The sequence below is a fragment of the Fusarium sambucinum genome, chromosome II (assembly GCF_050947815.1).
Source record: "Fusarium sambucinum isolate potato_lamoka chromosome II, whole genome shotgun sequence".
NCBI lineage: Eukaryota > Fungi > Ascomycota > Sordariomycetes > Hypocreales > Nectriaceae > Fusarium > Fusarium sambucinum.
In genome coordinates, this window is record NC_139293.1 from 3478147 (window position 1) to 3502676 (window position 24530).

At 47.6% G+C, this 24530-nt stretch overlaps 14 protein-coding genes across 14 annotated transcripts; 9 read left to right on the forward strand and 5 right to left on the reverse strand.

Moving 5' to 3' along the window:
- Nucleotides 1-325: 325 nt before the first annotated feature.
- On the reverse strand, nt 326-1581 carry FSST1_008009 (uncharacterized protein; the record flags this gene model as incomplete). Its single annotated transcript, XM_083224850.1, has 4 exons — nt 326-631; nt 681-1231; nt 1294-1511; nt 1565-1581. The coding sequence occupies 4 exons, from the start codon at nt 1579-1581 to the stop codon at nt 326-328; spliced, it is 1092 nt and encodes a 363-aa protein (XP_083083970.1).
- Nucleotides 1582-2397: 816 nt separating this feature from the next.
- Nucleotides 2398-3760, forward strand: FSST1_008010 (Gfo/Idh/MocA family protein; the record flags this gene model as incomplete). The annotated part of the gene is made up of 2 exons (XM_083224851.1): nt 2398-2893; nt 2949-3760. 2 exons carry the CDS (start codon nt 2398-2400, stop codon nt 3758-3760), a joined length of 1308 nt encoding a protein of 435 aa, XP_083083971.1.
- Nucleotides 3761-3830: 70 nt separating this feature from the next.
- Nucleotides 3831-4796, reverse strand: FSST1_008011 (uncharacterized protein; the record flags this gene model as incomplete). Its single annotated transcript, XM_083223867.1, has 1 exon — nt 3831-4796. One exon carries the CDS (start codon nt 4794-4796, stop codon nt 3831-3833), a length of 966 nt encoding a protein of 321 aa, XP_083083972.1.
- Nucleotides 4797-5660: 864 nt separating this feature from the next.
- Nucleotides 5661-6278, forward strand: FSST1_008012 (uncharacterized protein; the record flags this gene model as incomplete). The annotated part of the gene is made up of 1 exon (XM_083224852.1): nt 5661-6278. One exon carries the CDS (start codon nt 5661-5663, stop codon nt 6276-6278), a length of 618 nt encoding a protein of 205 aa, XP_083083973.1.
- A 139-nt stretch (nt 6279-6417) lies between these two features.
- On the reverse strand, nt 6418-7313 carry FSST1_008013 (GPR1/FUN34/yaaH family-domain-containing protein; the record flags this gene model as incomplete). The annotated part of the gene is made up of 5 exons (XM_083224854.1): nt 6418-6673; nt 6724-6769; nt 6824-6934; nt 6986-7181; nt 7236-7313. 5 exons carry the CDS (start codon nt 7311-7313, stop codon nt 6418-6420), a joined length of 687 nt encoding a protein of 228 aa, XP_083083974.1.
- A 1213-nt stretch (nt 7314-8526) lies between these two features.
- On the forward strand, nt 8527-8808 carry FSST1_008014 (uncharacterized protein; the record flags this gene model as incomplete). The annotated part of the gene is made up of 1 exon (XM_083224855.1): nt 8527-8808. The coding sequence occupies one exon, from the start codon at nt 8527-8529 to the stop codon at nt 8806-8808; it is 282 nt and encodes a 93-aa protein (XP_083083975.1).
- A 153-nt stretch (nt 8809-8961) lies between these two features.
- On the reverse strand, nt 8962-10017 carry FSST1_008015 (uncharacterized protein; the record flags this gene model as incomplete). Its single annotated transcript, XM_083224856.1, has 1 exon — nt 8962-10017. One exon carries the CDS (start codon nt 10015-10017, stop codon nt 8962-8964), a length of 1056 nt encoding a protein of 351 aa, XP_083083976.1.
- Nucleotides 10018-10570: 553 nt separating this feature from the next.
- On the forward strand, nt 10571-11581 carry FSST1_008016 (ADP-ribosylation/Crystallin J1; the record flags this gene model as incomplete). Its single annotated transcript, XM_083224857.1, has 1 exon — nt 10571-11581. One exon carries the CDS (start codon nt 10571-10573, stop codon nt 11579-11581), a length of 1011 nt encoding a protein of 336 aa, XP_083083977.1.
- A 442-nt stretch (nt 11582-12023) lies between these two features.
- FSST1_008017 (transcription factor domain-containing protein) lies at nt 12024-14412 on the forward strand (the record flags this gene model as incomplete). Its single annotated transcript, XM_083224858.1, has 5 exons — nt 12024-12151; nt 12204-12953; nt 13004-13438; nt 13491-13896; nt 13945-14412. 5 exons carry the CDS (start codon nt 12024-12026, stop codon nt 14410-14412), a joined length of 2187 nt encoding a protein of 728 aa, XP_083083978.1.
- Nucleotides 14413-14814: 402 nt separating this feature from the next.
- FSST1_008018 (uncharacterized protein) lies at nt 14815-15732 on the forward strand (the record flags this gene model as incomplete). The annotated part of the gene is made up of 3 exons (XM_083224859.1): nt 14815-15119; nt 15170-15538; nt 15591-15732. The coding sequence occupies 3 exons, from the start codon at nt 14815-14817 to the stop codon at nt 15730-15732; spliced, it is 816 nt and encodes a 271-aa protein (XP_083083979.1).
- Nucleotides 15733-16592: 860 nt separating this feature from the next.
- On the forward strand, nt 16593-17630 carry FSST1_008019 (dihydrodipicolinate synthase family protein; the record flags this gene model as incomplete). The annotated part of the gene is made up of 1 exon (XM_083224860.1): nt 16593-17630. One exon carries the CDS (start codon nt 16593-16595, stop codon nt 17628-17630), a length of 1038 nt encoding a protein of 345 aa, XP_083083980.1.
- A 503-nt stretch (nt 17631-18133) lies between these two features.
- On the reverse strand, nt 18134-19840 carry FSST1_008020 (major facilitator superfamily domain-containing protein; the record flags this gene model as incomplete). The annotated part of the gene is made up of 4 exons (XM_083224861.1): nt 18134-18747; nt 18797-19233; nt 19284-19461; nt 19513-19840. The coding sequence occupies 4 exons, from the start codon at nt 19838-19840 to the stop codon at nt 18134-18136; spliced, it is 1557 nt and encodes a 518-aa protein (XP_083083981.1).
- A 688-nt stretch (nt 19841-20528) lies between these two features.
- Nucleotides 20529-21800, forward strand: FSST1_008021 (enolase C-terminal domain-like protein; the record flags this gene model as incomplete). Its single annotated transcript, XM_083224862.1, has 1 exon — nt 20529-21800. One exon carries the CDS (start codon nt 20529-20531, stop codon nt 21798-21800), a length of 1272 nt encoding a protein of 423 aa, XP_083083982.1.
- Nucleotides 21801-23006: 1206 nt separating this feature from the next.
- Nucleotides 23007-23555, forward strand: FSST1_008022 (uncharacterized protein; the record flags this gene model as incomplete). The annotated part of the gene is made up of 1 exon (XM_083224863.1): nt 23007-23555. One exon carries the CDS (start codon nt 23007-23009, stop codon nt 23553-23555), a length of 549 nt encoding a protein of 182 aa, XP_083083983.1.
- Nucleotides 23556-24530: the final 975 nt, after the last annotated feature.

A 24530-nucleotide genomic window follows, 5' to 3' on the forward strand; every position in this document is an offset into this window, starting at 1 on the left:
TGTTAAAATGAACTTGAATGTGCCAGAATATATTATGATGTAGGCTGAAACGGCAGTTTGAGATGCGAGGATGAATTACAAAATGAGATGACGTGAACAGAACCATGGCATGTCTTACGGCACTGACTGCGTCCCCTCGTTCTCCAGTTGACGTTTTATCGTGTTTTTTTATCTTCCCAGATGTCCCTTTTACTTTTCCATCGCACATACCTCCTCAACGTCGTGTAGAATAGTCAATTTGATGCCTGCTTCTTCGCTAAGGGCAACGATGTTGGACCCCGACTTCTGTATCTAGAACCATTGCTCTACTAGATTTGAGACAAGATTAGTATCGCCTTTGTGTTTGGAAATATTCCACCATAGCAGGGTCCTTACCTTTCATGCCAAGTGCTCGCGCTTCGTTAATAACGGCCTGCGGGATATGCTCTTCCAAGCTCTCCATCTCAGGTTCCCAGCCAAGCATTGCCTTAACTCTGTCGGCTCCAGCGCGCGCGTTGGTTCCCAGTAGTACAGATCCGCGGGGAATTATTTGATCAATCTCGTCTGCATTAACTTGGTCTACTTCGTTGCTCGGAATGAGATTGAAGTCGTGTGCAGCTGTAGCAACTCGTTGTGAAATGTCACTGAATGACTGTCCGCTATTTGTCAGCTTAGTGCAAGCCGAGCGTTGGATCACCTACCATTTCCCCTACACCGGTAAAGAATACGCCATTCGCTCCCCAAATGTTGTCATCTTCACTACCTTCAACCGCCTTCTCAATTAATCGCAGAAAGATGCGGCTCAGGTCTTGGATGTGGATGTTACCCCATCGGCTTTCACCAGGACCAACCTGTAATCCCCGCTGACGCTTCAGTGTAGCATTAGCGAGATCCGGGATCTGCATGCTGCGTTGATTACCTGGGCCACGAGCTTGGCCGTAAATGATGGGAGGAATAACAAGGGCAGTCTTGACAGGCGAATCCTGTTCATTGACCGAGAGAATGTAGTTATCCACGGCGCGATTGGGATGTTGCTTGATGAACGACTTGATAGAATCGACGCCGGTGAGGTCATTGTAGATGACATCACTGCCAGAGCCAAAAGCCCTCGTCTTGTCAGCAATTTCACCAGCCGCGAGGACACTGGCGCCTGAGATTTGAACATAGTATGGCGACTTGGATCCTTTGGGCTTCTTCAACAGAGCTTCGTATATAGTTTGGACGCTGTTTAGATGTCCGGTAGCCGCCAGATCTTCACAGGCAACAGTTTAGTGGAGGGCATCTCACGAACCAAATGCGGGGAGTTTGACGTACGCAGCACAACGTCAGCTTCTTGGGCTTCTTTGATGATAATTTCTGTATCATCAAGGCTACCGTGAACGATTTCGACTTGGTTAAATGCCTTAGTAATGACAGACCCCTTGGACTCGTCTCGGACCAGGACTCGGACTTGATACTCAGGGTGCGACTTGAGCAGCAAGTGGAGGACATCTCCACCGATGTACCCAGAAGCGCCGGTGCTGTTAAATGCCCTTGTCAATTCTTGAAAGTCGCAGAGAGTAGATAATGAAGTGGGTAAACTGACAGGAAGATTCTGGTCATGGTCAAGTAGGCTTGCGTTAAGAATTAATTGATTCGTAGATAATCTGTCAGTTCTTTTTTACGAGGGCAGTGAGGTGTTTCGATGAGCTTTGGTTAAGATGTTGCAAAACACAAAACTTGGTGCACCGACTCCCTCGAACCAGTGAAGAAATAATATCTCTATATTCGCAATACACAACTTGGAAAGCTGACCATGTCGCACCTGTTCCGAAGGTAACCTACCGTACAAACACCCTACCGACAGTGAATTGCTCTTCTAGGACCAGTCTCACTAAGCTTACAGTGGATGCAGGCGCCAAAGTCTTACCTCAATCGCTGTAGTGTTGGCTAGGTACCAAGGTATTGCACTACAGCGGGCAACCCTCGTCTCAAAGCCAGGTAGTTAGTCTGATTGCGTCAAACCAGACCAGTGGCAGAGACGAGTCCTGCATCATTGGTTATTAGGACTGGAATTGATGATTCACTCGACATGATGAGCTTGAAGGGTCCATGTATTTCTTTCACAAATGCACCTAGAGTCTAGTCTAGCAGTCTATATCTCTGCTTAGTGTGAGCTGTCACTGGGAACAACCCCCGCAACCTAAGATCCACAATTCGGGACAAGACACCCCGAACATGATCCTCTCTGACAATGAAGCATGTCATTTTGTGGTGATACCCCAATAAATACCGCGTGGGGTTTTCTACTCTTGGGGGCATCTGTGTAATAGCTTATCTGCTGGACCGCTATATAAGCATCGTAGGTCGTTGACACTCCGCTTTCCATGTTTCAATGATGCCCTGCCATACCTAACGAAAGACATCTCAACCGTCAACATGGCTCAAGACAACGCAACAAGGAAGCGGTACGCCGTCGTTGGCACAGGAGGTCGATCAAGCTTCTTCTACTCTGCCATCGCCACCGACTATAGCAAAACATCTTGCATCGTAGCATTTTGCGACACCAACCAAACCCGCATGAATTATGCCAACTCAAAGCTCAAGTCCCTGGGGCACGGTGAGGTGCCGACGTTTCTTGCTAGCAACTTTGACCAGATGATCAAAGAGACTGAGCCTGATGAAGTCATCGTCACAACCATGGACAGGACCCATAACATATACATTGTCCGCGCTCTGGAATTAGGATGTAATGTCATCACAGAGAAGCCCATGACTGTTGATGCACCAAGATGCAAGGAAATCTTTTCTGCTGTTGAACGAACAGGCAAGCAAGTTCGCGTTACGTTTAACTATCGATATGCGCCACATAACACAAAGGTCTTTGAGCTGATCAAGTCTGGTGCTATTGGCAAGGTCACGAGCGTTCACTTCGGTGAGTAAATCTGATACGACGTAAAATAACAAGACGTGAACTAATATCAGTGCAGAATGGATGCTCAACACAAGCCATGGAGCCGACTACTTCCGCCGCTGGCATAGAGACAAGCGTAACAGCGGCGGTCTCTTGGTTCACAAGTCGACTCATCACTTCGATCTTGTCAACTTCTGGCTCCAAACACGGCCCCAAACAGTCTTTGCAACAGGTGACCTTGCTTTCTACGGTAGAGAAAACGCTGAGCAACGCGGCAAGACTGAGTTCTATACTCGCGCACACGGTAGCGAAGTCGCCAAGTCGGATCCATTCGCCCTGCATCTTGACCAGAATCCTCAGTTGAAAGCTATGTATCTTGATGCTGAGCATGAAGACAGCTACTATCGCGACCAAAGTGTCTTTGGCGATGGGATCAGCATCGAGGATACAATGAATGTGCTTGTCAAGTACCGAAACGGGGCCAGTCTCTCATACTCTCTTACAGCCTACGCGCCATGGGAAGGTTTCCGGGTCAGCTTTAATGGAACTGGTGGACGACTTGAAGTTGAGATCGTCGAGAACAGTTACGTCAACTCTGGGGGAGACCAAGCTGCCGAGGGTTCCATTGAGAGCCGAAAGATCCTACTCAGACCCTTGTTTGAGAAGCCAAGAGAGATCCAAGTCGAAGAAGGCGTTGGCGCTCATGGTGGTGGAGATACTGTTTTGCTCAATGACTTGTTCGGAACACCAGTATCTGACGAGCATATGAGAGCGGCGAGTCACATTGATGGGGCTGCATCGATACTCACGGGCATTGCGGCGAATAGGTCTATCGCTACTGGGCAGGCCATCAATGTGGACGATATCTTGATGGTCCCGGATTCTTAAAACACATTACTTGGTCGGGCTTATAAAAAGATGTGGCATTTCTATAATTTCAAGGCTTAGATAGAACTCGTCATTCCCACAGAGTATCGTCTCTGGCCGACATGACTAGCCAGTCCTTGCATAACCAGTCAACCTCTTTTGGAATGACGGGTATCTCAAACATGGACAAATCGATGAGCCCCTCGGGATCGTGAATGTTTTCATCTCGTGTGTCAAGCATGGGGGCAGTATACTTATGCTGGGCAACGACAACTCTGAGAGGTCGAGCATGCGTAGAGTCACCACCTTCTTCATTCTTCCATGCCTTCCCACCAATTGCCCGTTTGATGTTCCACTTATTCCGACGCGAAATTTGTGGCATGGTTATTACAAGATGTTCGATGGTGCGATCTCTGGCGACGTTGGACCAAAGCGATTCCTCAGCCAGGTTCATCTTGAATCCAGCTACTCGACGCAGCCTTGGCCACATTTGACCGATGTCAAACCCGTCTCTCCAGAACTCCAGTGAAGGTAGGCCGCCCAATGTCGTAAACTCTTCAAGGTTGGTGAGTGCTCGTAGACCCTGAGAGAACAAAGTATCTATGTGTGGATCGATACTGTGTTCCTGTGTAATCCAGCGGTAGGGCAGGTCAACGACGAGACGGCGTACTGAGCCACCGAGTGTGACGAGTAGATCCCTGATTGTTGCGCTCGTCTCAACAGTCTGAATTTCCTCCATGCCGAGGCCCAGATAAACTGTTGACACATGACACAGTCGCATAGTCTTGGGGAGAGTAGAGGATGATACTCCATCTTCTTCCGCGCCCAGGCACTGTAAAAACTTTCGTAAACGAGAAGCGGAGTCGAAGTATATGCAATGCTGTCGTAGAAACTGTATAGCAGGCTCATACGTAGCACGACATACTTTGGCCCAAGTGAGAAGCTGCTGCATATTGGGTTTTGAAACATCGAGGGTGCGATTGGGACGGCCTTCAGGTATATCTGCCTCAAGTATCTGAAGGGTAATCTCAAGAGGTACATGACAATTGTGTGTCATGTTGAAGGATTTGAGTGGAAAATGAGTTTATCTTTGTGGTTGCGTTGCTTAAGTCTTCTTTATTGCCATCGATTAAAGTTAAAAACGCTCATTTTAACGGTCGCCTGTCAGGCTACGAGTCAAAGAAATGGCGCGAGCTGCCGAGAGTTGATCTCCACGGTAACGAGTTCAGCTGGCCAGGCACCCAAATTAGAAAAACCACCGTTTGCTGCACGTTGGGAGTAGAAAACACAGGAGAGTGGTCAGTCTTTATGCAGGCTGTGACGCGACCACACTTTGCGTTGTTGATGTGATAATTGATGGACGGGGCATCTGAGTTTGATCAACAGTAAAGCAGTAGTTAACTACTAATCTAGCCGTAAACACAAGTCCAGTCTAGTCCAGTGACTGCCCGACTTGTTTGCAGGGGTCATCTCTAAAGTATGCCCTAAAACACAAGCACCAGTGGTAAAAGCGACGACTCAATGCGCTAAGAGTAGCCCGTAGTTGATCTGCGATTCCTTCTTAGTTACAACAATAGCCAAAGTTGTACGCAATTGGCAGTCTTTGTTTTTTCATTTACGCCCTGTATACCCGAGACTTTCAATTGGCAAGGCATTCTTCAATGACCGACCGATAAATGTATTGGCTTGGATCGTAATCTCACCAGAAGATCAGTAGTTAGCCCCCAACGGATCACCACAAGACAACCAATAGCATCTGTTCAGACGCGGATGATGCGGAGTACAATAAGCAGTGAGGTAACCATCCAGGCAGCCGTTTAGCGATGGTCGATTTATTAAAGCCTGCCCCTGCATCTTTGATGCGTAAGGATATCTCTTATCACACTCAACTATTCATCTCATTCTACCTACATCAATAATCATGACCATGCGCATCAAAGTTTCTCTCCCATCCTATCAGTCGTCGTGGTACAATGACTCTGCGCGCTACGAGTACCTCCAGAGCGATGTCTTCTGGACACTCGCTATCTTGATCCTTGTCAATTGCTGGTGGTCAGCCAAGCAAGTCGACTTCTTCGACTCAACACCTGAAGAGCAAGCCAAAATCAGCCCTCGGCCATCAGTCTTCTGGCTCAGATACCGTATTAATTCCCGTCTCCGTCAATACCTCATTTTCCTACTCGCCAGCTTGGTCCTACCCCTACACCTCCTCCACGGCTCTTGGGTTCTCAAGTCAGCTTGGCGAATTACTTTCGGCCTGGTCAATCGCACGTATCCCAGCATCAAACCACGCATGCTTGGGTTTGTCCTATATTCCCCTCTTACTGCTGTCATACTACTCGGATGGGCCATTGTCTTGGGGCTTGGTGTTATAATTGTCGGGACGCAAATTTTACTTATTCTCAATCTGTGGAGCATGACGCCGCATGATCCATCTTCGACGACACCTTCCTTGAAGGTCAAAGAGTCAACAACTGTTGGCGATGCAGATTGGCAGGAGATCAAAGGAGACGAGAATGATACAAAGAAGGACAAATAATTGGCATATAAAAGTATTTGTCATGTCAAAGGTTTTCACTGACGCTGGCTCTATTTATTGACTAGAGAAATATAATACTTTATTCTTCACCTGTTTTGGTCTACATCCAAGACGACAGACGCTTTTTCGCTCAACTTTCCTATAGCTGCTTCCTGTTCTTCCTGAAGAACCTCGAGGTATCACCACAAGGTAGCTCAAAAGGAAGCGCATCAGCACACATCGAGGCCGCACAGCTGTAATAGCCCAACAGACCCGAGATGAATCCAAAAACGCCAGCAGCCTTCATCAAAGCCTTGGCTACCTCGAGCTTTCCGTCAGCGTGAGCAAAGTTCGAAGCTGCGTCAAGAGTGAAGCAGAAGAAAATCGTCGTGAAGATGCCAAACGAAACGAGGTTACTAAAACTTATCAATGTCCAAACCGGTAGACCTGCCGATGAAATACTTACATGGGTGCTGATCCCAGCATGAAGAATAGAGTGAGGACCGCCCAGACTAGATTCTTGATTAGTTCCTGACAGGCTAATTTGATGATGGAAGGAAACAAACTAAGAACGTAGAATCCAAGAGCGTTGTGGTATTCAGGAGTTGCTCCTCCATAGGATTCAAGAACTCCAAGTGATGGGCAGAGGATGACTCCGTATCCACCATAGAATACGGCTAAAGAGTTTGGTTAGTTATGGGACGAACAAATCTGTTTAAAAAACTTACCATAGGCACTCAGTGCAGAGTAGCCAAATGTGTTGCCGCGAGCCATCTCCCATTGAGCAGATACAAACATGCATAGACCGGCAGCAAAGCACAGGTTACCAATGAAAATAGTCTGAGTCTCAACTCCGCGGAAGCCCATCATGGATAGAGATAGTGTCAACAGTGTGGTTGCAAACGTGCCCATAGCGAGAGGGGACTGCGACAAACTATGTCAGTGAAATTCTTATATGTACGGAAGAGACACACTGACAGGATTGCCGATATGCTGCCCCAGGCCCGATGGTGCAGGTGAATGACATCGGATCTCCTCAATACTTTTAGCAGCCATGGTGTCTTTTGGTATAGCAAAAGATATGTTTAAGAATATCGAGCTTATTGTATATCTCAAGATACTTATGTCTTTGGACTTGGCACATCACTCTTTTATAATTCATCCCCTCTCCACCTGCTAGCAATATTTTCATCTCTTTTTACAGTCACGTCTCAACGGTTATGTAAAAATTACCCTTCGTCTACGGCAACTGCTACACTATGCACAGTGGCGTCGAGATGCAGGAGTTAAAACTCAGACTTTATTGACTGTGGAGGAAACCGTTAGCTAATAAGTCAACACCGGCCCGGTCTAGCCCCCCGACTTCCCCCGGGTTCGTGGATCTGTTTTGGCGGGGTTGGTGTTTTCATGGGGTAATAAAGTATCACGGGTTACTTGAGAGGAATGGAAGAAAATTGAGAAGGGACGTTGCGGGGAAATGGGTCTGGTCTGAACCGTGAATATCCTGTTGTGTCTTATTTTTGTGGCATTTTGTTAGCGGCCAGAGATTGTGTCTTGAGTACTGGAGCAGCAATTGCCGGTTAAAAAAAGTCATTCGCTTCGCCTCTAGTCCTCTGGAGCAGCTTTGAGACCTTGGAGACTCGGTTCTAGTATCAAAAAGATCGGTGTACCATAGTCAAGCATAGGACAGAAGTCGACCAGGCAAAAAATGAGGTTCTGCCCGGGCTCGAACCGGGGACCTTCTCGGTGTTAACGAGATGTCATAACCAACTAGACCACAGTACCTAGGTATTTGCTTATACTTCTTTGTGCATTGCATCTTCATGTTGGTTGGCCACGGAAGCAGATCGGATTCATTCTGATGAGAATTGCCCTAGCCCAAGATGACAAGAACTCTCTCTTATCGATAACAATCACTATCATGACGTACAAGTCAAGCATTCAACCTTAGAAGGCTGTAGCCCTATTGACTTGGCTTGTAGTTCCAAAAAACAAGGCAGAATCAACATGTCACTTGGGGGCCAGAGAGTGTATTCGGCATAGCCATTGGTCAACTAGATAGCTTTTTGCGAAGCGCCATTCGCCGTTTTTGTAATCGGGTTGAGATCGACAATGACAATGTCTTGTTGCTTTCAACTTCATCCTGCACGGTGACATAGCATAATCAGATAACAAATATCATTCTTCATCTCGTCCACAACCGACCAAACATAACTTTTTATTTCCAGTCCTTAGTCTGTATCGCGTTATTCCGGGATCCAACAACACCATGGCCAACTTTCGTCCTCATCCACTGCCTTTCACAAGCAAAGACCCGCGTATGCAAGATCCCAAAGGCGAGCACGTCAACGGCGGCGATACAAACCTCAACCATTTTTCAAATACAATCTTCTCTTGTCCAGTGGTGGTAGCAACTGAGCCAGCTTACGCTCTTGCGCGACAAATAAAGAAATTAAGACAGAAGAGGGCCAACAAGAAGAAGGAGGAGGAGGAAAGGTCCACTGAAAATGATAAGAAGGAGAAATCGCATGAGACAAAGCAGCTTTACTAGCATGCAAACTCTGGAACACATGAACTGAAATTGGCTCATCAACTTGTGGGACGAACCAGATACGGAATGAAGTTTAAGCGACATGTTTTAGCCATCACTCAGAAATAATACTATTACTATGCATTTTGACGACGACATAAGTAATAAAGTTGTTCAGAAATACTTCTCATACGCCTTCGCGGAATCTAAGGTCATTTGATCAAACGAAATCCAGTTCTGGCTTGTTGCTTCGACGGCCTTGCTCCCATCGACCAAGAAGCCGCCATCAGGCGTGCTGTAGTCCTGTTTGTATCCCTTCCCGGGATCACCCTCACTAATAACATTTTGCCTGTCAGGGTACGCCTTGCGCAACAAGTCGCGGTAAGCTTGAATGTTGGCGTAGTTGCAGCTACCGCCGGCGATGTATCGTTGACAATCAGCAACTTGCTTTCTCTCAACTGAAAAAACAATAAGCCTGGCGACATCGCGTACGTCGACGTGTGTTCCGTTTCCAGGTCCCACGGTGGGCATATCCTGACCGTTCATGATGCGATAAGCAACAATGGCTGTCTCGCTGAGCTTCTCGGGGTCTTTGGGCAAGATTAATGGTGGACCAGCTACCCAGACTGGGTTGACAGCTGTCATAGTAAAGTTGACTTTATCCGCATGCTTTTTTCGGAACTCCCAGAATGCCCGTTCTGCCTTTAGTTTGCTAGCAACATAGATCTGGTGTCCTGTCGCGTCTGCTCCAGCTTTGGAGAGCGCGTCTTCGATCTGATCATTCCAATCTTCTTCCGTGTAACCCTTATCTGGATATTTGGGCGCTTGTCCTCTGACAGTCACAATGGACGACATGTAGACAAAAGACTTCAATCCAGGTTCTTTGATGCCAGACTCCAAAATACTGAGGGTGCCCTGCACGGAGGAATTGATGACGTAGTTCATGTCTCTGTTGGAAAAGTCGACCGGGGCAGCGAGATGAGAAATTGCTGTCGCGCCCTTTACCGCATCATCAAATGCCCCAGTAGTAGTGATGTCGGGAATTATAGTTGTCTTGAGGTGACCAGACGAGGCGTAGTCAGGCAATGCCGAGACAAGACTGGAGGCTGAAGATTCGCTTCGAACTGCTGCGCGGACAAGATAACCTGCAGCAAGAAAGGCTTCAACAGTGCGTGCACCGATGAACCCATTGGCTCCAGTGACGAGAACAAGACCTTTGGTCGATGACATCTTGAGTGTTGCTATCTTAGGGTGCTGCAGTAGTCAAACCTGTTGTTAGGGAGATGTTGTGACTTATTAATACCATGGGACGAATGAATTCGCCTCCGTCATATTACCATCAGGTCGGTGATAGCAATTATCTTCGTGGTGATCTGGAGATTAACGTTATCACCGAAGCGCGTTATACCTGCAGGCTTCTAGCACCAACCTAATATCTTTAGTGCAGATTCTCACTGGGAAGACACTAAACGCCTTTGAGGCACCGCACCCACGACTGCTAGCCAGGCTGCAGCTTAAGGACAGTCATAGTCCATGAAAAGAGACGGCAATGCTCAGTAGAGTGGTGGGTCACTAGCGATTGTATGTAAGAGGCGGTACCCAATTGAAACGACAGAGTTAGAGCCAACCGAAGCTCCGCCTCAAAGACAGGCAAGGCAGCAGCAGCATGGATCTACTGACATGACTGTCAGTCAGCCTTGAGCCCCACTTGTCAACAATATAAATCATCAGCGTAAGCCTAAAGCATTCGTGCTAAACAAACAACTTCACTTCAGAAACCAACATGACATCTCCCCTTGCCAATATACAGCTTTCGCCTAGAGAGTCCCGCGTCATTGGCGCTCTACTTGGCGTCCACGCAGGTGACTCACTGGGCGCGACGGTGGAATTCTCTCTTAATAAAGCCATCACCCGCAAATATCCAAATGGCCTTCGAGATATCGTTGGCGGAGGTCCATTCCACTGGCCAGCAGGGCACGCGACAGACGATACAGATATGACTCGAGGGGTGTTATTGGCTTATCATGACCGCTATTACCGTGGTATTGACCAGGATGTCGGCCGTCTGGCTGGCGATCATTTTATCGATTGGTTGCACGGCGACTGGCCTGATAGAGAAAAGGGAAGCGGCCCTGAAGACATTGGTGGAACCACTCGGATTGGATTAGACTTATATGAGACCACAAGAGATCCGGACAAAGCTGGAGGTGGACAAGGAGGCGCCGGAAATGGAAGTCTGATGCGTTGCATTCCAACTGGCCTGTTCCAAACAGAACCCAAAAGGCTGATTGAAGAGAGTCAGCGTATCAGCAAAATCACCCATGACGACACACGATGCACCATATCATGTGCAGCTTACAACACTATTGTTTCCAAGCTCATCAACCTAGTCCCTGTACAAGAAGCTATCAAGGCGGGCCTTGCCGTTGCAGAGAAGCTCGAACGCAAGCAGGGTGTTGTATACGAGGCGATAGAACTTGGAGAAGAACTGGACATTGCAAGAATGGCTCGCGAGGGGCCATCGCCTAGGCTCAGAGGACGGTGCAGTGGGTACGTGCTTGAGAGTCTATCCCTTGCTATAGCAGCTATCTTGGATCAAAGAAGTTTGGAGGACATTGTAGTCGATGTTGTGAGCATTGGACATGATACAGATACGAATGCTGCCGTCGCAGGTGGACTTTTAGGCGCGAGGGATGGAGCGGAAGCTATTCCACCACGATGGAGATCTCTTTTGCAGTTCGGCGATGAGTTCGAGATGAAGGGATTAGAATTATTGCGTCCTAAACAGACTTGAATGAAGTTTTAACGAGCCAGAAACTCTTCAAAGCATACGAAGTATTGTTAAATAAAACCAAGATTAAATTAATAGACTGTAGTCTACGTGCCATAGAGAGTAGAGGAAAGGAAGTATCGGATTGATCAGCCCACGGAACCTATTAATTGACCCCGTCATGTGTCTGCATAGTAATGAACACGTACTCAGCAACCGAAAACCAGTTATGAATCAACATGAGATGACGGACAAGGGTTGCGGAAAGTTATCCTCGGGAGAACGACAAGGGATACACGTGATGCATGTCTATTGCGGGGTTGGAGCATAAGCCATTTATCCATGTACTCCCCCAAACACTTTTCCGGTTAATCCTCCAGATAATCTCTCACTTTTCCGTTCTCATAGTCTCACAGTCAATTGATTCAGCAATTCCTCTCCCCACAATTGAAACGCCCTGCCTCCAATGACTTTGGAACGTCCGATTCTCTCGGCCCCTTCAGAAGATAGCAGCAACAATGGGCATATCTCTAAGAAGCGGAAAAAGAATGGTGAAAGAGTTAGAGTCACAAGGGCGTGTGATGGCTGCAAGAAGTAAACATAACTGCCTGGTGTAGGGAATTAACTCGTGGGCTAACCTGCGCAGGCGTAAGATCAAGTGCAATGGCATGCAACCTTGCAAATTCTGTATTCGAACAAGGGCTTCTTGTACTTTTAACTCGGCCTATGCAAGAGGACGTCTCCCGGTGATTCCATCTGCAGATGAGGACGCAGTCGAGACGATAGCTGTCGCGGCACAGGATACAATGGCTGGTAGCGAGCATAGCAGTCCTGCAGACCTGAGTCAGCAGTACATGGCCGGCCCGTCTCACGAGACAACGCACCAAGCTGTGGAGCTACAGGACTATGGAATGTCATCTAACGCTTTAGCACAGGACGGTACTGCTTCAAGGGCTGTAGCATCCGTGCAGCAATCCCCTGAACCATCCCAAGAGGATCTTCAAGGACATTATATCGGACCAGCCTCAGGCGTGTCTTTCCTACTTAGGGTGCAGAAAAGGTTACACCAAGCTATTTCCTTCTCCGGACCAGGAAGTATCTTTACCTTTGGCGATGCACCCCTTCGTAACCCTGACTATGATCCGAACTTTTGCATGATGCTTCCAAAAGAGGATGCTCAGCGCCTGATCGACCGGTACTTTGACTTTGCCATGCCTACGTACCGGTTCCTGCATCGACCCACCATCCAGGAGTGGTTTACCGAATTCTATGAGACGCTTGGGACCATGCGTGATCCGAACAACTCTGCTGCCAAGGTCGCCCTGTTATTCATGATTCTGGCCCATGCGAGGGTGTATATGCCCGAAGGTGACAGGCCGGGGCCTTCGGATCTAAGGTTAGTTGCCCAATCGAGGCCGTGTTCCAATGCTAACGCACGTCATATAGCGCTAGATACTATCTGGCAGCTGAACATCAGCTCTCCAAAGAAAGTGGCTCTATACGCCTAACAAGCGTACAAGCACGCCTTCTACAATGCTATTATCTGGGTACCCAGTCTCGAGTCAATCACTGTTGGAGTCAATTCGGTATCGTCACCAACCTCGCCCTTGCTATTGGTCTTAACCGAAACAAACGGCCCGGCGTCATGAGTGGGCTGAATCATATTGAAGTCGAAAGTCGCCGTCGAACCTTCTGGTGTGCTTATACGCTGGATGCATACCTCAGTGTGTCCCTTGGTAGACCACGAAACTTCCATGATGACGATATCGATACCGAGCTTCCTGCTTGTGTGGACGATAGCGATATCACAAAGGATCACATAAATCTTACTGGCTCTACCAAAGGCTACTCAGTTATGCTTGCGCCTCTCGGACATATGAAGTAAGAGATTCACCCAAGCAAAGACAAATGAAGATATTAACCCGCGCCACAGACTCGCACGCATCATTGGGCATATACTTCGAGCCCTTTACTCAGTCAAGCCTATATCCGTCAGCCGTCGGACAGAAGAAACGCAACGCATTTCTCAAGATTTGAGTGACTGGCGAGCCGAGTTCTCCCAGTTTCTCGATGCGGATTACTTTAGTACAACATTTCTTGTACCCATTGTACAGCGACAGCGTAACGTTCTTAACATGACTTACTGGCACGCTATCATCCTTATACACCGACAAGCAGTACTTAACAACTTTGCAAAGATCTCGCGTCAGAATAGAAGACAGAGTGTTAGTGACGCTTCGACGCAAGAGAGCGTTCAAAAGTGTCTACAAGCTGCTATGAACACGGTCGGTCTTATCGACGAGATGACAGAACATGGGCAAATGTTCCGCGCATTCTGGGTAAGTAATACATGATTTTGTAGTCATATACAAGCTAAATGGATTCAGGTCACGGCATATTTTGCATTTACTGCGGCCATGGTGATGTATATATACGTGATCCAAAAATGGGCATCGCCACCTGAGACGTACATAGAGTACTTCACAGCGGCTACACGATGTCAGTCTCACATGACAATCATGGTTGAGAAGGGATCTTTATCTGAGCGATACTGCTTTCTATTAGAAGAGCTACGCGTTGAAGCACTACGTCAAATGAACAAAATGCACTCATCAACAACTGCCTTTGGAACCATGGATGGCCATTCGCAAGAGGGCGGCTTTCAGTCCAACCTTCTCACGATGGATACCCCGAGTGACAAGACATCTTATACTGATTTAATGGGGGAGAATGGGGTTGACTATAATGGCATGTCTGGTGTTGACTTTTCAGGATGGGGTCAGTTTGCGTCCATGGTCTCATCAGGATTGGGCAATCTTGATGCATTCCTCGATGATGAGGTGTTTAGGATATGATTCTCTTCTGACCATATGAGAGCTTCTGATCTAATGATAATTTTTGCTATGAAACTGTTGTATCTGAATTCCCCTACATGATACATGGTTAGCCTCGGTTGTAGTCCACGGCTTATTCTCCAGTTTGCGGATATCACCTTTTCCTTTTCCAGCCACCGGAACTAAAGCCGAGTCTCGGTGTCGGAAAAGCTGACCCGAGGATCCCTGTCCTATCACGAATCCGCTCTAGGTAACAGATGTCTGTGGTTGGAGCGGAAAGAGGGACATGCATGAGTTCCACGTCTGTCTTCACACTTCCCAACAGTCAATTAGAGTAGGTATTTATCTTCATCCAACCAGACATTTAGAGAGCCACGACACTTTCACGTATACCCTTTCAACAAAATCATATCCCCTCCAAACATGGCATCCGCAGTTTCTAAGCGCCTTGAAGGCAAGACTGTTCTCATCACCGGAGCTTCATCCGGCATTGGAAAGTCTACAGCTTTTGAATTCGCTCGAACAAGCCCAAAGAACTTGAAGCTGGTTCTTACAGCTCGCCGAATCGATAGTCTTCGACAAATCGCTGAAGATATCGTCAAGGAAGTCGGTGATGGCGTCAAGGTGCATCCGGCGCAACTGGATGTCAGCAAGCCCGATGAAGTGCGCTCTTTCTTGAGCAAGCTTCCTGCTGAGTTTAGCGAGATCGACGTCTTGGTGAACAACGCGTAAGTAATCAATGGTTATCCAGGAACGATTGCGCTGACAAGAACTGCAGCGGTCTTGTTAAGGGTGTCGACAAGGCACCCGAGATCAAGGAAGAGGATGTCAACGTTATGTTTGCTACCAACGTCACTGGCTTGATCAACATGACACAAGCTGTCCTGCCCAGTATGCTCAAGCGCAACAACGGCGAGGGAGCTGGTGACATCATCAACATTGGTTCCATCGCCGGCCGTGAGCCATATCCTGGCGGCAGCATTTACTGTGCTACCAAGGCCGCAATCCACTCCTTCACGGAGAGCTTGCGCAAGGAGCTTATTTCAAAGCGTGTTCGTATTATCAGGATTGATCCTGGTCAGGTAGAGACCGAGTTCTCTGTCGTGAGATTCTATGGCGATAAGTCAAAGGCAGATGCCGTATACGCGTAAGTGATAATGGATCCCTGTCTAGAGAATGGAGATACTAACTGAATGTAGTGGATGTGAGCCTTTGACACCAGATGATATTGCTGAGGCGATTGTCTTTGCTGCTGGTAGAAGGGAAAACGTTGTTATTGCGGATACCTTGATATTCCCCAACCACCAGGCCGCGGCAACTGTTATGCACAGAAAGTCGTAGATTTGTGACTATAGTAGAATAGTGAAATAGACGAAATATGACAAACCTTGAAGTGCGGTTGATCACAATACATTCGCAGATTTGTGCTATTTACAATATTTAACTAATCTGACATCTTGCCTGTGTTTTCTCAGCTAATATGACATTGAATCAATTTTGTTCGGATCAGAAATGGAGTCAACATGAACTATCCATTCGCCAATTGATGACCTTGCCTTTGGCATGGGTGCCGTACTATGGTAGTCATCGAAGTGGCAAACCCAATGATAGCATTCCACTAGTTGAAGAGGCACACTAGCTCATAGAAGCAGGCTGTCACAATTAGTGCCGGGATAGGCATTCCGCATCCCCAATTCTTAGAAGATTGCTGCTCATTTGGTCACTGCATATTATCTAATCGACAGACCAAGGCCTGGTCAAATCTCCGCAACCCACGGTCATCAGCCAGCGAGATAGCCAGTGTTATGCGGGGGATCGGCAATGTTTATGCTGACTTAGCGGAAAAGGTATTTACCCTAACCCCTCTCCTACTTTTCCGTCGCATACGCTAATTATCCCCCACAACTCGCTGGAAACGGCTGCATGGAGGTGCGCTCCACGGAAGCTTATCCAGTACGTGATCAAGTTTCAACGGGCATCATCCGCTAAAACTTGCATGGCATGCATACCCGAGCAACAAATAGGAACAAAATGCTCCTGCTGACCTTGATCCGAAGGTGGAGAGACTGGCGCGGCTCTCAGTAGTACCGGAGCATAGACATAAGGTAGATTGCCATTTCTCAGCGCTTTTAAGTAGCTGGACCCCTGTGTTTAGTGCATTCTAAGAATTATAGACTTTTTCAGCATCATCTTTCATCAGTATGTCCTCACCAAGAGCACCACCAAGCGGCGTATGGGCGCCTGCTATCACATTCTTCGATCATGACACCGATACCCTAGACACCGATTCTCAAGCGGCCTATTACTCATATCTGTCCAAGACGGGTCTGGCAGGCCTTGTTGTTCTCGGCACAAACGCCGAAACCTTCTTATTGACGCGTGAAGAACGCAAGGAGTTGTTGCAAACAGCTCGTAGAGCCTGCGGACCTGACTTCCCCATCATGGCTGGTGTCGGCGGACACTCAACGAAGCAAGTCCTCGAGTTCATCGGCGATGCAGCTGACGCTGGAGCCAACTATGTTCTGCTTCTACCTCCTGCTTATTTTGGCAAGCAAACGACACCGGAAGTTGTTAATAACTTCTTTGATGATGTAGCCGCAAAGAGCCAGCTTCCCATCGTCATCTACAACTTCCCTGTCGTTTGCAATGGTATCGACTTGGACTCCGCCACCATTGCTGCCTTGGCCAAAAAGCACAACAACATTGTCGGCGTCAAACTCACATGCGGAGCTGTGGCCAAGATCACGCGTCTTGCAGCTGAGCTTCCAGAGGAACGTTTCTCTATCTACGGCGGCCAGTCTGACTTCTTGATCGGAGGTCTCGCAGCTGGGTCTCATGGTACCATTGCCGGCTTCGCCAATGTAGTCCCCAAGACGATAGTGCACATCTACAATCTCTATCAACAGGGCAAATTTCAAGAAGCTATGGCTTTGCATAAGAAGGCTGCACTCGCCGAGCAACCGTGTAAGGCGGGTATCGCATCAGTGAAGTACGCTGCAACACTTAGCACGGCAAAGGCTGCCGGGATCAAGGGTGCCGGAGACAAGCTCAAGCCAAGGAGGCCTTATGTGGAACCCACTGATGCGGCCAAGAAGAGTATCGAAGCTCAAATTGCTGAGATGTTGAGCTTCGAAGCCACTCTGAAGCCAGCAGTAGAGACTGGGCATACCAATGGTGTAGCGAAGGAGGTAACGAATGGTGTTACGAATGGAGTACCCAACGGTATTGAGGTACATTGAATGGAGATGTTTGAATCGGATAGCACAAGATAGCAACATACGTTTATAATTTGACATCTAAAAAATACACTGGTGTGCCACCATTGCCGTTAAGAAACTGCACTGTGACCCTGTACGACCTTATAGCTGATGTTAAGGTCGAGTGATTATTTGACTACTTCGGCGGCAGGCATTCGGTGTCAAATGTGAATGGACGAGGTGTTGTGGTTTGAGTTACGTGAAAAGACTTTAATACATCATCAAATTTATGGTCAAATCAAGAGTGCTCCTGTACTTGGTTACATTAGCTAGATTGCACCGGGAACTCATCGCATAGGTTATGGCTCCCTGAAGCTACATTTGACCATATTTGCTAGCGTATCATGGGTATCAACTTCCACTATATTGTTCATAACTTCGTGAGTAACTAAATGCATGAATCTCGTCATAAACAGCACCATCCACCTCATGGCTTCGCTAAACATAGAACCCGCGTCTCCTAATAATAACTCTCCAATGTTCGTTTACAGGACGTGCACAAACAGAGGAGACCTGTCACCCATCTCAAAGAGCTCCTCTTCGCTGTACTTGGTCTTGGCCTCCTCTGCAATCTTGGCTTTGCGAGCATTGGCAACCTTGTAACTCCACTCGAGGAGAAGAGCAACCATGAGACCAGTGGCTCCGAATGCCAAACTGAGACCGAAACCGGTGTAGTACTTTGGCTTCTCCTTCTCGAGGTACATGAAACTACCGACGATACCACCAACGTTTCCGACACAGTTCATCAACGCAATACCAATAGCACGTCGAGATGAAGGGGCAATGTTGTTCGCATTCCATGAGGCTGCCGCGGCCTGGATGGGGTAAATACCAATAACGGCGAGCACGACAGCAAAGTAAGCAACACCCTTCTTGGACTCAAGTTCACCCTTAAGGGAGATGATGACTGAGTAGGCAATCGTGACGATGATCATAGGAATAGCGACGAACGGCATTCGCCAGAAGAAGCGATCGGAGACCTTGGCGAAACAGATAGCAGAAATTGCGGCAGCGACGTATGGAGGGGCAGAAGTGAGCTGAGCATTCGTGTTGCTGAATCCCATGGCCTTGGTGATGGAAGGAAGAGTGAACTTGGTACCTAGAGTAAATTAGCCACGATTCATGTCGCAAAGATATGGAGTACATACCGTAGGAGAGCGCAGACTGGCACAGGAGAAAGTATGCCTGGACATAGACACGCCAGTTGGTGAGAACCATTCTGATGTCCTTCCATCGGATGGTTGACTCCTCTTGGAAACCTCCACCCTGCTTGATGAACATAGAGAGTTCGAGGAACTTGATCTCTTCTGGAGATAGCCATCGAGAAGAAAGAGCAGGAGTGTCAATAAGGAAAAAGAAGCATGCAACACCTAGAAGGACTGTAACCATGCCCTCGAGGAGGAAGATCCATCGCCAACCCTCAAGACCGGCGACACCGTCCATCTCAGCGATGCCAGCAGCAAGCAGACCGGAGAAAGCGCCTGACAAAGCACTGGCACAGTAAAAGTATGAGATTCTGGTGGACAGATCCTTGGGCATGTACCAGTAACTGCACAGATAGATGGCACCGGGGAAAAAGCCAGCCCTGTTTCCATGTTAGCACTCTAATCCGTACATTATGTCATCCTGACTCACTCAAAGACACCAAGAAGGACTCGTGTAGCCATAAGACCGCCAAAGTTCTGTACGAGTCCGGTGCAGGTCATAACGATACCCCAGCAGACACAAAGACTACCGAGGTACACGGAGGGTCGCTTAAACTTCTTGAGCAGAATGTTACTGGGGACTTCGAGAAGGACGTAGGGCACAAAGACTGTTCATGAGTTAGTACTGAGTCATCTAATCAGCGTCTCACGAAACATACAGATTGACAAGATGGTGTTGTACTGGACACCAGTCATTCCCAAGTCTTCGACCATGCCCTCGATCTTGGCGTTACCAATATTGGCACGATCGATATGACAAATCAGGTAGAGCAGCGCAAGCATTGGAACAAGTCGAAAATCAACCTTTCGGAAGACCTTCTTTCGTTGCTCCTCTGTGTAACTGTTGTAAAAGTCGGCATCGTCGGGGTCCAAGCCAAAGACGCGGAAACCGCCGATCTCGATGGCTTCAGTGTTGTTCTCAAGGTGAGCTGGCTTTTGGTCAGCGACCTCGATGTCGCTCTTGGAGATGGAGCTTCGTTGAGCCATGGTAGCTAGCACTTGTGGTGATGACTGCAAGACAAGCTCAAACGGAGAGGATGGTGATGACGAGAGGTAAGAGCTCAAACACACAAGACAACGCTGGGTATTATACTTGATCTTCCGATCTGGAAAAGCGGTACGAGAAAAGGCCACTGGCCAGATTAGCTCGAAATGGCTACCCCCATCTTGCCGTCGTTCCCCAGACCAACAGGCTCAACCCCAGACTTGGCGTAGGAGCTAGACTACTACGAAGTGCGGGGTATAAGGTTAGAGGTCTCACTGCACGGAAAACGATCCTTGAAAGGTTATCCTTGCCTACACCAATTGCCGATCAATGGGGGTAGGCATGTACGGATAAGCATCCAATCAGGCAGTTATCCGCCATGCATCCGAGTCATACAAGGCCAGCCACTCTGAAAAATCTCAAGGATACATGTCCGAGGTTACCTTTTCCTCTTGACTCTCTGTGCAGATGGCACGGAAACAAGTCCATGCAATACTACACAACAGCAATCACGCATGACACCCATGATAGTTACATGGGATGAACCAGAAGCTACCCCGCACTCAACGTGGAGGTTGGTCAGAGAACCTGGTCTGATGTTGTCAAACTCGGGATAAATAGTCCACCACTCAAACATTCCCAACATGGTTAACAGACCAGTCACCTCAACGTTGCAAAGACACCGCAATCATGGGTCAACGCAGCATCATCAAGGATATTGTCATCACTCCCGTGGCGTTCCATGACATGCCACTGCTGAATAGTGTGGGAGTTCATGAGCCCTTTGCACTAAGAAGCATTATCGAAATCATCACAGAAGACTCGTACGGTCTCGGAGAATCTTACGGAGACTCCGCCCATCTGGATCGATTACAGAAAGCTGCTGATAAGATAAAGGGTCTCTCTGTATACAGCACAAACGTTATCTATCAAAGATGCGTTGAGTCCCTTCGCAATGATACCAACACTGGAGGTGATGGGATGGGCGGTATGGTCGTGACAGCTTCCGTCGCTGACAAAGTATTTTCGCCTTTTGAGGTTGCCTGTATCGACTTACAGGGCAAGCTAGCTGGCATATCTGTCAGCGACTTGCTGGGAGGCCGTGTCCGAGACTCTGTCCAATACTCGGCATATCTTTTCTACAAATGGGCAGGTCATCCCGGTGACGAAGATGATGAGTATGGAGCTGCGCTAGACCCAGAGGGGGTGGTGAAGCAGGCCAAGAAGATCATAGATGAGTACGGCTTCAAGGCCATCAAGCTCAAAGGCGGTGTCTTCCCCCCAGCCGACGAGGTCGCAGCGATCAAAGCGCTACATGAGGCGTTTCCCGACTTGCCGTTGAGGCTTGATCCGAACGCTGCATGGACCGTTGAGACTTCAAAGTGGGTTGCCAAGGAACTCGAAGGAATTGTTGAATACTTGGAGGATCCCGCTGGAGAAATTGAGGGCATGGCCGCTGTAGCCAAAGAAGCATCTATGCCTCTGGCTACAAACATGGCAGTCGTTGCTTTCGACCATCTACCTCCATCAATCCTACAGAATGCCGTGCAAGTCATCCTATCAGATCACCACTTCTGGGGTGGTCTTCGCAAGTCTCAAACTCTAGCATCTATCTGTGCTACTTGGGGCTTGAGGCTTTCCATGCATTCCAACAGTCACTTGGGTATTTCGCTTGCTGCGATGACCCATCTCGCCTCTGCAACTCCCAATCTCGACTACGCCTGCGACACTCACTGGCCATGGAAGCGCCGTGATGAAGATGTTGTTATTGAGGGAGCCCTGAAGTGGAAGGATGGAGGCGTGATGGTACCTTCAGGTCCTGGTCTCGGTGTTGAGTTGGACAGGGAAAGGCTCGCCAAGCTTCATCAACAATATCTGGACTGTGGATTGAAGAAACGCGATGACACGACATATATGAAACGGTTTAAGCCAGAGTTTTCGGAGAAAATCCCTCGCTGGTGAGCTACAATTCTAGATCTTGGCTTTGGAAGAGAAACTTGAAACATAAAGAATGAGAAGGATCCCAACGAGAGTCTGGCGATTGACAAAAACATCGCACGATGAGTGTTACGCGGGCGAGATATGGGGCAAACACTGTAAGTAATTAAACCAGGCTCAGTATATATATGTATCAACAGTTTGATAAGCATATGATGGTTCCTTTGTTATTGTCCTTCTTGTTTGTTGTCCCATATTTCTCAGGTTTATTGCGCCATGGCCCATATAACTATGTCCTGGGTCCGACTCCATGGTCTTGCCGTTTTCTCTGCAGGGTAATGAGGATGGTCAAAGTCGAATTAATATATCAAGTGAACAACAAGGTGGTCTAAGAGCCAGACCATGAAGCAAAAGTAACAGCATAAAGGGCTCTTCAGATGTTCGAAAGAAAAACTTTATTCTCTGAGAAAAAAGCTTCAGCTGATCAACAACGTGATTTTCGGCACTAGAACGTCGATAGAGTAAATTTTAGATGACCAGATGTTCAATAGGATGTAAAGCGTAGGCGAAGTATGGTTCTATCACGTCATTCCATTTATATTCACCCTATATACAAACTCTGATGGCTTTCTTGTACTTCTCTGTCTCAATATCACTGGGAAGATTTGCTATTGTGGTTCCGCAAAATGCACATGCTGACATTTGTTCTTTCTTTCACATTAGAATACTCGCTTTCTTCTTGGACAATTAGCCAGTGCTTCAAGCCCTCAGTCTGACCTCTGCCGCATTGTCAGAGGCATTAAACCCGTATTCTGCGTGACTTTGGATGTTCCGTTGACGCATCTTACTCATCTCGTCACAATTCGGGTGGGGCCAAGAGGACATGCCATCTCTAGCTCACAAGACTTGTCCCAATTAATGCCATTTTTCACATGAACTATTATCTTCCTACTCGATAAGGGCTATCTAAACGAAAATTACAATTTTTTCTTCTTCTTCTCTGACTTTTAGCAATTAGTATTCTCCATCGTAGCACGACAGATATCCCGGGCGACCCGGAGTCTGGAGTGTGTTTAGCTTAGAAGACCCTCACCTGCTTATGTGAGCGACAAACCTGTCTTGAGTATAAAACAGGTAACCCTTCCCCTCACATCATAGTCTAGAACTCTGGGAAACCATAACAGAATCCATCCAAGATCCATATCCGCGTGCTATTATTTAGAAACAGCCATGTCTGCCAACGAAGCGAATGTCGATATCAGAAAAAATATGGAAGAAACAGTCAATAGTTTCTTATCAGCTTACGAAGATGGAAGGGAGCAAAATGATACATCCATCATCAATCGCGACCTCACTCCAGAGTGCACTCGTCAACTACTTCCTGTCTCACTCTGCAAAGCTCTGGGTCTTCCTGAAACCGCTCTCATAACCAACGATCAGTACGAGAAGCTTTACGCCAACGATCTTTCTGTTGGAGGAGTCTACAACACTGTCTCTAAACACTTGGTTATTGATGCCGAGGCCAAAAAGGCAGCCGTCACTAGCAAGTCGGACTTTAAGTACAAGGATGGCGATGTCATCGCTGTGGAATTTTCTTGGACTTTTAACTTCAATGAAGATGGCAGCAAGATAGACAAGGTCATAGAGTTCGCAGATGGCGACGCTGTTAAGCGGATGGCGGCCAAAGCGCAGGAACTTCAAGCCAGCCGAGGGACAAATGGTGTCAATGGTGATGGCGGCAAGTTGAAACAGGACGTTGATTTCTCCGAGACTGGATGATTGGCTCTTGGCACGGTGGTGACCAAAACTTAGATATGCTCGGGAGATTCGGGAAGTCCCTTTCATTTATCATGTGAATATTGGCCGTCAAGGTTTATTACCGGGAATAACGAAACATGTTGTCATGACTCGTGTGTCTAGTTGAGCCGCCATCTTGGCAGGCGGCAGAGATTGAGCTTGTATGTGATCGACAATTGTTCATGTAATTGTCTTGGCTGAGGTTGTTCCACAAGATTTCCGTACTAAAAATACGTCTTGGACAGATATCACGTCACTACAAAAACAACCGAATGTTTCCGTAATCTGATGATGCAGAGCTACCCCTGAGCAGCAACGATGAGCATCAGTGTCTTGTTTCTTTGCCAATGACTCACATAGAGTGGGATCAATGCTTGTCTGATAAGATACCTTGTGTTTGTTGTCAAAAATAACAATTACTGGTGGATCTTTCGAAACCCACACGTCTAAAAACTCTGAAAACATGCTTATTCTCTACTATCCACGGCACTGATAAGAGATTTTTCTGGATTTGCCGTCGTCCTCAAACAGGCAGTGTTTCGCGTCCCCAAAAAAAAACAATAAAATCGTCCAACCGCGACAAAAGTATCAGATCCACTGTCGAGGCTCAGGATGAACAACACATCATATTGAATACGTACGCTCGTTCGTCTATGTCAAACAAAATCTTGATGAATGTTCTGGGATCGGCGCAACATGTTTCATTTCGCATCCGAGATAAACACCTGAAAGGTTGCGCATCGCTAAATTGTAACTGGTCACAAACCTTGGCACCGCCACCAGACACTAGTCGCGTTTGAGAGGGATCTTCCATCTAGGTATTAATGATGTTTTGACACGAGTAAATCGAGGCATAGCCGCAATCTATCCCTAGTTGAAATGAGGCTCATATCCAATGATACCCTCACGTTCTTATTGGCTGTCTCCACTGACACACACGAGCCCAAGCCTCGAAAC